General features: G+C 49.0%; 1 protein-coding gene across 3 annotated transcripts; it reads left to right on the top strand.

Moving 5' to 3' along the window:
- The first annotated feature begins 3,730 nt into the window (after positions 1-3,730).
- On the top strand, positions 3,731-10,177 carry LOC103785253 (sialic acid-binding Ig-like lectin 13). 3 transcript variants are annotated; one of them, XM_063599625.1, is made up of 8 exons: positions 3,731-3,945; positions 4,008-4,388; positions 4,575-4,853; positions 5,080-5,127; positions 7,795-8,049; positions 8,377-8,470; positions 8,813-8,893; positions 9,695-10,177. In XM_063599625.1, exons 1-6 carry the CDS (start codon positions 3,912-3,914, stop codon positions 8,433-8,435), a joined length of 1,056 nt encoding a protein of 351 aa, XP_063455695.1. In that variant the 5' UTR covers positions 3,731-3,911; the 3' UTR covers positions 8,436-8,470; positions 8,813-8,893; positions 9,695-10,177. The 3 variants fall into 3 exon arrangements, with proteins under 3 accessions (XP_063455695.1, XP_063455696.1, XP_063455697.1); XM_063599626.1 differs by having other exon boundaries at positions 9,582-10,177; XM_063599627.1 differs by having other exon boundaries at positions 9,579-10,177.
- The last annotated feature ends 580 nt before the right edge of the window (positions 10,178-10,757 follow it).

Genomic DNA, 10,757 nt, shown 5'->3' with positions numbered 1-10,757 from the left:
GAGGCTTAATTTATAGTATTTTGCTATGGCAGCCCAGACTGGCTAACACAATGCCCTAACCACATGTATTCCATGTGGCTACAGTATTCTCTGTACAGTGGCCAAGTATGGTGGCTCATGCCTGTAATCCCAGCACTTTGGGAGGCTGAGGCTGGTGGATCACTCGAGGTCAGGAGTTCGAGACCAGCCTGGCCAACATGGTGAAACCTGGTCTCTACCAAAAATGCAAAAGTTAGCTGGGTGTGGTGGCGGGCATCTGTAATCCCAGCTACTCAGGAGGCTGAGGCAGGAGAATCACTTGAACCTGGGAGGCGGAGGTTGCAGTGAGCTGAGATCGCACCACTGCACTCCAGCCTGGGCAACAGAGTGAGACTGTCTCAAAAAAAAATTATACAAAGACACTTTATTTGTAAGGTAATATTTAGAAGTTCAAGGAGCTGAGACTGTATTTCTTTGGGTGGCCATTATTCAGCTTGCTGAGCTGTCCATGTGATCTCTTATGCATTGGAACTCTTGTGCATTGCTGATGGGAAGGTTAAATGGTGAAGTTGCTCTAGAGAGTAGTAGTGGGGTTCCTCAAAAAAATTAAAAATAGAATGATCTTATGATCCAGCAATTTCACTTCTGGGTATATGGCCCAAAAGATCAAAAGCCGGAACTTGAGCATAGTTTTATGCATCTGTGTTCACAGAAGCATATTCACAGTAGGTAAAAGGGAAAAGCAACCCTGCTATTCCTAAAAAGTGAATGAATAAACAAAGTGTATTGTATACATGCAATTGAATATTACTCAGCCTTAAAATAGAAGGAGAAGCTGGGCTGGGGCATGGTGGCTCACGCCTGTAATCCCAGCACTTTGGGAGGCCGAGGTGGGCATATCACTTGAAGTCAGGAGTTCTAGACCAGCCTGGCCCACATGATGAAACCCCATCTCTGCTAAAAATATAAAAATTAGCCAGGCATGATGACATGTGCCTGTAATCCCAGGTACTCGGGAGACTGAGGCAGCAGAATCGCTTGAACCTGGGAGGCAGAGGTTTCAGTGAGCCCGATCATGCCACTGCACTGCAGCCTGGGCAACAGAGCAAGACCCTATCTCAAAAAAAAAAAAGAAAAAGAAAACAACAAAACAAACAAACAAAAAAACAAAAACAAAAAAACCCAAGGAGGCAGGCGTGGTGGCTCACGCCTGTAATCCCAGCACTTTGGGAGGCCGAGGCAGGTGGATCACCTGAGGTCAGGAGTTCGAGACCAGCCTGGCCAACATGGTGAAGCCCCATCTCTACTAAAAAAAAAAAAAAAAAAAAAAAAAAAGAAAGAAAATACAGGCCGGGCACGGTGGCTCACGCCTGTAATCCCAGCACTTTGGGAGGCTGAGACGGGCAGATCACCTGAGGTCAGGAGTTTGAGAGCAGCCTGACCAACATGGTGAAACCCTATCTCTACTAAAAATACAAAATTAGCCGGGTGTGGTGGCACGTACCTGTGATCCCAGCTACTCGGGAGGCTGAAGCAGGAGAACTGCTTGAACCTGGGAAGTGGAGGTTGCAGTGAGCCAAGATGACGCCACTGGACTCCAGCCTAGGCAACAAGAGCGAAACTCTGTCTCAAAAAAAAAAAAAAAAAAAATTAGCCGGGCCTGGTGGCAGGTGCCTGTAATCCCAGCTACTCAGGAGGCTGAGGCAGGAGAATTGTTTGAACCCGGGAGGTGGAGGTTGCAGTGAGCTGAGATCACGCCATCGCACTCCAGCCTGGGCGACAAGAGTGAAACTCCGTCTCAAACAACAACAACAAAAAAAAAAAAAAAAAGAAGAAGGAGAAGCTAGCACATGATGCAGCGTGGATGAACCTTAAATATATTCTAAGTCAGTCACAGCAGGACAAACACTGTATGATTCCACTTATATGAGGTGTGTAGAGGAGGCAAATGCACAGACACAGAAAGTAGAGCCATGCTTGCCAGGGGCTGTGATCAGAAAGAAATAGGGGGTTTTCACCTCTTTGATGCAGTTTCAGTTTGAGAAGATGAAGAAACTTCTGGAGATCAATCATGGTGATTCATAACAACGTGAGTGTACTTGGTGCAACTTCTCTAAACACTGAAAAATAGTTAAAATGGTAATTTTTTTCTTCTGTATATTTTACCACAATTAGGAAAAAAGCTACTGAAGATTTCATAGCCACCTCACCAAAAAAGAAAAGCAGATGGCGAACAAGGCCGTGAAAATAGCCTCAATATAATTTGTCATTAGGTAATTGTAGAATAGAAGAAGAATGAGGTAGAATTACATACCTAAGAAAAATGACTGAAAAGTACAACAAAGGTAACAAGAAATTTTAAAATATGTGGATGATATCAAATGCTAGCAAGGATGTGAAGTGATCAGAGCTCATGTCTACTGCTGGTAGGAATACAAAATGGTATATACACTTTGGAGAATAGTTTGTCAATTTCGTATAAATTTAAACTTACACTTGACCAAGTGTACGTTTGGCCAAGCACTCGACTCCTAGGTATTTACTCAAGGGAATTAAAAACTTATGTTCACACACAGAAAGTTGAATGGAATGTTTATAGCAACATTATTATGTTCACACACAGAAAGTTGAATGGAATGTTTATAGCAACATTATTTTAGAGTCACCAGAACCTGAAAACAGTTGCAGTGCTCCGCAAATGGCAAATATATGCAAAATGAGAGACCATGAAAACAATGGAGCACCAGTCAATAATTAAACTAAAATGATGGATTTATACCCAGCCCCATAGATGAGCCTCAAAAGCATTATGCCAAGTAAATGAAGCCAGATTTTAGAGGATACATTTTGTATGATTCCATTTATATGACATTCTATAAAAAGGCAAAACGACAGGGATGGAGAATAGATCCGTGTTTTCTCAGGGACTAAGTGTAGAGGGAGGATTGACTACCTAGAGTCAGCAGAGGGAGGAAATGTTCAGGTAATGACACTTTTCATTGTCTTCACAGCGGTTGTGTATATAACTATATGCATCGGTCAACCCACATAAAATTACATATGATAAAGAATGAATTCAACCATATCTAACTTTAAGTAAATTTTTAAAAATTAAACATAAGATGCCACTGCACTGTCACTAGAACTCTTAAAATATAAAGCATAAGCTGGGCACAGTGGCTCACGCCTGTAATCCCAACACTTTGGGAGGCCAAAGAGGAAGAATCGCTTGAGGTCAGGAGTTCAAGACCAGCCTGGGCAACATGGTGAGACCTCATCTCTACAAAAAAATACAAAAATTAGCCGGGCGTGGCAGTGAGCACCCGTGGTCCCAACTACTTGGGAGGCTGAGGTGGGAGGATTGCTTGAGCCAAGGAGGTGGAGGTTGCAGTGAGCCGAGATGGTGCCACCGCACTCCAGCCTGGGCGACAGAGTGAAACCCTGCCTCAAAAAACATTTTTAATTTAAGTGTATAGCTATACATAAAGCATGGCAATACCAAGCATTGATAAGGGCGTGGAGCTACTGGAATTCTGGCACATGGCTGGGAGGAGTGGTAAAAGTCCATGCCATTTTACCAAAGTTAAGCATACGGGTAGCCTTTAGCCCAACGATTTCTGTTTTTAGATCTTCATGAGTGTCCCATGGCTCGGATGTCCCCAGAGGTCCTGATCCAGGCTCTGGTAAGAATCAGTTTCTGCTCCATCTCGTCTCCTCTCTGGGCAGGTCGCTGGGTTCTCTGGGCCATGGGGTTTCCGTCCAGTAGGTGCGGAGGAGAGGAGCTCTGACTTGTGGGCCTGAGGTTCCTCTTCTGTGCAGGGCTGAAGTCTCTCTTCCTCCTCAGCTTCCCGATCGGCTCCACCGCCCTTCCCCTCCACTCCCTTCCCCTTCTCTCCTCACAAGGGGGAGCACAAGGAGCCTCCGCTTCAGAGATGCTGCCGCTGCTGCTTCCCCTGCTGTGGGCAGGTGAGTGGCCCCAGGGAGAGGGGCTGTGGGGATGAGCCAACCTGACCCTCGTGTCTCCACAGGGGCCCTGGCTCTGGAGGGCATATTCCAGCTGGAGGTGCCAGAGTCGGTGACGGTGCAGGAGGGTCTGTGCGTCTTCGTGCCCTGCACTTTCTTCTACCCGAGGCACACCTTCATCAAGATTAGCCTTGCTCGTGGCTACTGGTTCCGGGAAGGAGACAATCCTCTACGGGATGCTCCAGTGGCCACAAATGACCCTGCTCGACAAGTGCGGGAGGAGACGCGGGGTCGATTCCGCCTCCTGGGTAATCCCAGGGAGAAAAACTGCTCCCTGAGCATCAGAGACGCCAGGAGGAGGGACAGTGGTTCGTACTTCTTTCGTGTGGAGGAAACAATGATGAAATATAATTATAAAGATCCCCCGCTCTCTGTGCATGTGACGGGTAAGGCACGGGATCCAGGAGCAGCCACAGCGGGAGGTCATGGGGGCTGCAAGGCAGGGCCGGGCTGGGAAGGGGTAAAGGGCGAAGTGAGTCAGGCACAGGGGAAGACCTGAACCAGAGCCTGCACTTCCCCCAAGCTGCACCTCAGAACCCCTTCCTGATCCTGCATCCCCCTCTCCTCACCAGCCCTGACCCACAGGCCCAACATCCTCATCCCGGGGGCCCTGAAGTCTGGCCGCCCCAGGAACCTGACCTGCTCTGTGCCCTGGGCCTGTGAGCAGGGGACACCCCCCATCTTCTCCTGGATTGGGACCTCTGTGTCCCCACTGAGCCCCACCACAGCCCTCTCCTCGGTGGTCACCCTCATCCCACAGCCCCAGGACCACGGCAGCAGACTCACCTGTCAGGTGACCTTGCCTGGGGCTGGTGTAACCACGACCAGGACCGTCCGACTTAATGTATCCTGTGAGAGCTGGGCCAGGACACCTAGGTCCCTGATGGGGTGGGGTCACTGAGAGCAGGAGATGGGGGTCAGGGCTGGACATGGGGGCCGAGTCCTGGAATTTGGGCTTGGAGTGGGGGGTCAGGAGGACACTGGCTCTGCCTTCCCTGTTTATGCAGCTCCTGGGGAGAGAGGACCGGTGCCCTCAGCCCTCACAGTGATGCGGGTTGCTGTGTCTTTCTGTCCCAGACCCTCCTCAGAACTTGACCTTGACTGTCTTCCAGGGAGACGGCACAGGTAGGATGGTGCTCCCTCCCTGGGGCTGGGGAACCAGGGCCTCCAGCTCAGAGCAGAGCCAGGTCCCTCCTCATCCTGGCCTCACCCTGGTGACCTGAGACCCCCATGTGGGTGAACCCAGGACCTCTCTGCATCCTCAGCCCCAGTGGCCACCTGAGCACCTGTCCCCTCCCCCCGACTCCCTTCAGAATCCTGCACACACACACACCTTGGCCCCACTGCAAGGGCAGGGTGACAGTCACGCAGCCCCAGCCCCGAGGCCCCTGATGATCCACTCCCGGAACACACATTCAGCCTCAACTTTTTATTTTCCCTAATAGTTCTGACCTCATACTTCTGGATAGATGATATTGTCGCATGGGCAAAAATTCAAAATGCACAGCAGAGTCTGTCCTTAGAGGCCTGTGCCCCTCACCAGAATTCACTAGTGTCCGTCCAGGCTGCTCTGAGCCTTGGTTTGTGCACATGGAGGATCTCAGAGGTGGTTTGACGTCCGTAGTGAGACTGTCCGCCCCCTCCTCTAGGGCTGTGTGTGATTCCGCTGCATGGATGGACTCTGATTTTGTGGAGTCTCCTAATTCATGATCATGGCACTAACTTATCTGAGCACAGAACTGCTATAGTGATTTATCCTGTATCTCTTTTCACAAGTGTGTATGTGAACGCCTCTAAGTTAAATGCAAAATAGCTGGGCCATTGTGTTTTTTGAATATTGAGAGATATGGCCATGTTGTTCTCTATCTAAAAAGGACAGGCTCACCTTGCCGACAGGAAGAGGTGAATGCGTGAGTTTCCCCAGCCTCACCAACCCAGTGTGGGGTGAGACACTTGGACCTTTGCCAATATTGGGTGAAAATCTGCATCTCCATGTACACATTCATTAGAATGTTTCTCTTACTGTGAATGGTATGCATTTTTTTGTACGTTAAGGAGCCATTTTATTTCTTTTGTTCTGTGAACTCCCGTTTATAGTCTTTTCTCAGCTTTCCAGAGTGATTTTACCTTTATTATTTATTCTTGAGGCTCTCTTCAGTTTGAGAAATTACTGAACATCAGTAATATACATTACAAATACATATCCCAATATGCCATGTGGCTTTTTCTTTCTTTCTTTTGTCCTCCAGGCTGTAATGCAGTGGCACAATCTCGGCTCACTGCAACCCCACCTCCTGGGTTCAAGCGATGCCCCCGCCTCAGCCTCCCGAGTAGCTGGAATTACAGGCACGCGCCACAACTCCCGGCTCATTTTCTGTTGTTGTTGTATTTTTAGTAGAGATGGGGCTTCACCATGTTGGTTGGCCAGGCTGGTCTCGAACTCCTGACCTCAGGTGATCTGCCCACCTCGGCCTCCCAAAGTGCCAGGATTACGGGTGTGAGCCACCATGCCCAGCCCCATGTGGCTTTTTCTTAGCTGTCCATGATTTTCTCAATGTACAGGAATCGATTTATTCCTGTATTCACACTCCTTGATTTCTTTTATTGGTGACAATTACCCCCATGCCGAATTTATTAAAACAAATCTCGGCCAGGTGCAGTGGCTCACGCCTGTAACCAGAACATTTTGGGAGGTCAAGGTGGGTGGATTGTTGAGTCAGGAGCTCGAGACCAGCCTGAATAACATGGTGAAACCCCATCTCTACTAAAAATACAAAAATTAGCTGTGTGTGTCTGTGTGTGGTGGTGCGTGCCTGTAATCCCAGCCACATGGGAGGCTGAGCCAGGAGAATTGCTTGGGCCCAGGAGGTGGAGGTTGCAGTGAGCCAAGATCAAGCACCAGCACTCTACCCTGGGCAGCAAAAAAAAAAAAAAAAAAAAAAAAAAAAAATCTCCCCACTCTTCCTCCTCTGTCTTGTGTCTGAACTCCACCCTCCACCCCAGCCTGTACACCCTGTCTCCCTCCAGCCCTGCAGGTCTATTTGCATTTTCTGGATGTGATCAGGTTTTTGTCATCTTTGCACTTTCTGTTCCTTCTTAATGGAATGTCCTTCCAGCCCTCATTATCTAGCTACCCCTGCTTGTCCTCCATACCCTACTACTTCCTGTGTGAAGTACGTATGCCTCCTCCAGGAAGCCTTCCTGGATCACATAATTTACCTGGTCTCATATACATTGACATCCCCAAGGCTACTGGAGCCTGAGTCACCTCCACCACATGTCATGTGGCCTCATGAGCACCTGTTCCTAAATCCTGCTACCAACCAGACTCTGAATTTCTGGGAGTGAGAGCCTCTCAGAGGCACAGTGATAAGTCAGTAAACCAGTGTCAGGTAAGGACCCGGATAAAGAACAAGAAGGTTCAGGGAGAACCTGGAAGCTGAGGTTTCAGCGGGAGCATTGAAGAGGATGTGGAATATGGGCCTAAACTGACATCTTATTTGGTTGCCCTGTGAAGCCCGAGACCCTCCCTCTGTGATTTCTGGGGCACAAATCCAGCCAAAAAGGGCCCATCAGTGCAGAGACAAATGTAAACCATGCTATGTAGAGAAATTGGGGCCTGAGGCACCCTCTAAGCCCAGGCTCACCCCACTTTCTGGATCCATCTCACAGAGTCTATCAGTTTTTGCTTCTTGTGAGTCTGAATCTGTTCCTCTATTTGGTCTCCTTAGGTGTCCTTCTTCTTTCTCTCAACCTCTTTGTCACTCTGATCCTCTGTCTGTTTTTCTTCAGCATCCACAACCCTGAGAAATGGATCATCTCTTCAGGTCCTGGAAGGACAGTCCCTGCGCCTGGTCTGTGCTGTTGATAGCAATCCTCCCGCCAGGCTGAGCTGGGCCCAGGATAACCTGATCCTGAGCCCCTCACAGCCCAACCCCGGGATGCTGGAGCTGCCTCAAATGCACCTCAGGAATGAAGGAGAATTCACCTGCCAAGCTCGGAACCCTCTGGGTTCCCAGCAAGTCTCCCTGAGGCTCTTTGTGCAGAGTGAGTGTCAAGGGGCTGCACACCAGATCCTCTCTCCCAATGACCTTTACTCCCAGGTCTTGAACAAGTAGTCCACCGGGCTCACCAAGAGAATAGGGCTGTGCTCAGCTCAGCCTCAGCCTCAGCTGTGAGGCCAGCAATGTCTCGGGGGCCAGAGCCTTCTTTTACTGCTGCTCAGTCTTGGTAGGGGATGAGGTAAGCCCTGGGCTGTTTACTGACATGCAGGGATGCAGGTAGAACTGGTAGAACCTATGTCCAATTATCAGGAGAGAAACAATAAGGAATTGTGGTTTAGCAGATGAATTGATCTCATGCACCTTTTTGCAGGGAAATCAGGGCCCATGGCAGAGGTGGTTCTGGTGGCCATCGGGGAGGCCGCTGTGTAGATCCTGCTTCTCTTCCTCTGCCTCATCATCCTTAGGCAAGCACTGCCCCAGGGAGCAAAGGGAGGTGCGGGGAGGGCAGGGGACACAATGCTGAATTGGAGTCCCAGTGCTGGAGGGTCCTGAACCAGTCAAGAGAACCTGGGCCCACAGAGGCTCAGCTGTGGTGAGAATTTTACCCAAGAAAATGTTTTCTGTACCCAACTTTGCTGTGTGTCCAGGGTGAGAGGTTCCTTCTCTCATCGTGGAGGTCTTGGAGGCTGAACCTGCTCTCTCCACATCAGTCCCCTCCAGCCCCTTAGCAGAACACAGGGAAGTGAGTCTGCTGGCCCCTGCACCCTGATTTGGCCGCACTCACAAGTCCTTGTCTCTTCACTCAGAGTGAAGTCCCACCGGAGGAAGGCAGCAAAGGCAGCTACAGGTGTGGAGGCTGCAAAGGTTGTCAAAGGTTAATCTCTCAGGTGAGTGTTGAGGGCATCTCACCCTCCAACGTCCCACTGGGCACCTCCCCCTTGATGGCCCCCATGATGGCTCTGCTCAGCGTGGTGCACCCATCTCCCTCCCCAAACCCTTTTCTCCTCCTGGGATCCCCATCCCACTGATGACACGGTGGCCCTGCCTCTTGTCACAGGTAAGTGACTATCTGGGGCCACTGGCACGGGCAGTGAAAAGAATTTACCAAGACAGTTGTAGGTGTAGAACCGCAGATTTATTAGAGAAAGTATGAAAATATGTTGCAACGGGCAGGCCAGCAAGAGAGGAGCTGACTGCAAAGAGACAAAGGCTTGCCCCAGCCAGGGGCTTGTGCTTGTGCTGCAGAGGGATGCATGGAGTACTGATAATGCCAAGGCTGCAGTGAGCTAACTCGCATTGTTCTATCGGCTGAGGTTCTGGTGATAGCTGGGCACAGAAAAGTTGTGAGTTATTTGCACAGAAGGGCTACCTGTCCTGAACCATGAAGAGAGGCAGGCTTGTAGCTTATCTGCTTTCTCTCTTTGCTTTCCTCTGCTCCCACCAGCCTGACTCCTTTTACTTATTAGGGCTCGACACTTCTAAACTCAGAACCAGAATGTTAGTCTCCACCTTGAGCTCCCTCCCTCCTCCAGGGCCCATAAATCATTAACTCTTGTTCCTCTTTCTCCTCAGCAGGACTCATCTTGGAGCCCTTTTCGCCATCCTGACTCTGGTCATGACTTGGGCCTCACTGCTTCCCTGGTCACTGAACCCTCCTCACCTTTTGCCTCCATCTCTCCCCAACACAGGCCTCCAGACTCTGCTTCCAGATGCCTCCTCGTTCAGTGCCTCCACAATATGAATGGCGGTGCTTCCTCTCCACTATTGGAGAATGAGGTGGAAACACCACAGTCTGGACTGAAGGCCCTACATGGTCTGTCCCCTGCTGGACTTTGCTCCCAGATGGTGTGCAAATGGCCAAGCAGCACATGAGAAAATGCTCAGTATTGTTATTCATTTGATGAATGCAAAACCAAGCTGCAAAGGAGATACTACTTCACACTTATTAGGAAGGCGTTAAATAAACAAATAAAAATGAACAAACAAACAAAAACAGAAATAAATGAATGCTTTGTATGATGATGTTGATAGATACAACTAAGTAGTTAGTTGCTTATAATGAAGAGTTTGGATCTCAGAGAAGTGAGAAGAGTCCTACTGTATTGTTGATATTTTCCTTTGTATGGCCTTTCGAATAAGGACTAAATAGGTATTTGGTAGAACGATCACGAATGTAACAGCTGCAAGAACAGACAGATACAAGTGTTTTGCATTGTGTTTTGAATACCTTGAGTACAGCTGCCATGGGCGACCTAATTTTTTCAATTGGTTTATAACTCTTTGTAAAGGTCTGAATAAAACCAAACATACACTTCTCTTGAAAAAAAAAATTACTGGCCAGGCGCAGTGGTTCACACCTATAATCCCAGCACTTTGGGAGGCCGAACTGGGCGGGTCACGAGGTCAAGAGATCGAGACCATCCTGGCCAACATGGTGAAACCCCATCTCTACTAAAAATACAAAAATTAGCCGGGCGTGGTGGTGCACACCTGTAGTCCCAGCTACTCAGGAGGCTGAGGCAGGAGAATCACTTGAACCCAGGAGGCAAAGGTTGCAGTGAGCCAAGATCGTGCCACTGCACTCCAGCCTGGCGAGAGATTGAGACTCCGTCTCAAAAGAAAAAAAAAAAACTAATTGTTTGCAAGAATATGGACAAGTGGGAGCCCCTTTGCACTGCATGTAAAATGGTGTGACCCTGTGGAAAACTCTTTGGAATTCTCTCCGAATGTTAAGCCTAGAAATACACTGTA

Source organism: Pan paniscus, chromosome 20, assembly GCF_029289425.2.
Source record: "Pan paniscus chromosome 20, NHGRI_mPanPan1-v2.0_pri, whole genome shotgun sequence".
In the NCBI taxonomy this organism is placed as follows: domain Eukaryota; kingdom Metazoa; phylum Chordata; class Mammalia; order Primates; family Hominidae; genus Pan; species Pan paniscus.
The sequence above is the reverse complement of the archived record's forward strand: the minus strand, read 5'-3'. Positions and strand labels throughout refer to the sequence as shown.

Excerpts from the sequence above, each read along its gene's own strand:
- LOC103785253 (XM_063599625.1), top strand. The coding sequence starts at position 3,912 with ATGCTGCCGCTGCTGCTTCCCCTGCTGTGGGCAG. Across the intron at positions 4,389-4,574 it reads GCTCTCTGTGCATGTGACGG|CCCTGACCCACAGGCCCAAC; the intron begins GTAAGGCACGGG and ends TCTCCTCACCAG. Across the intron at positions 8,050-8,376 it reads CCTGAGGCTCTTTGTGCAGA|GGAAATCAGGGCCCATGGCA; the intron begins GTGAGTGTCAAG and ends ACCTTTTTGCAG.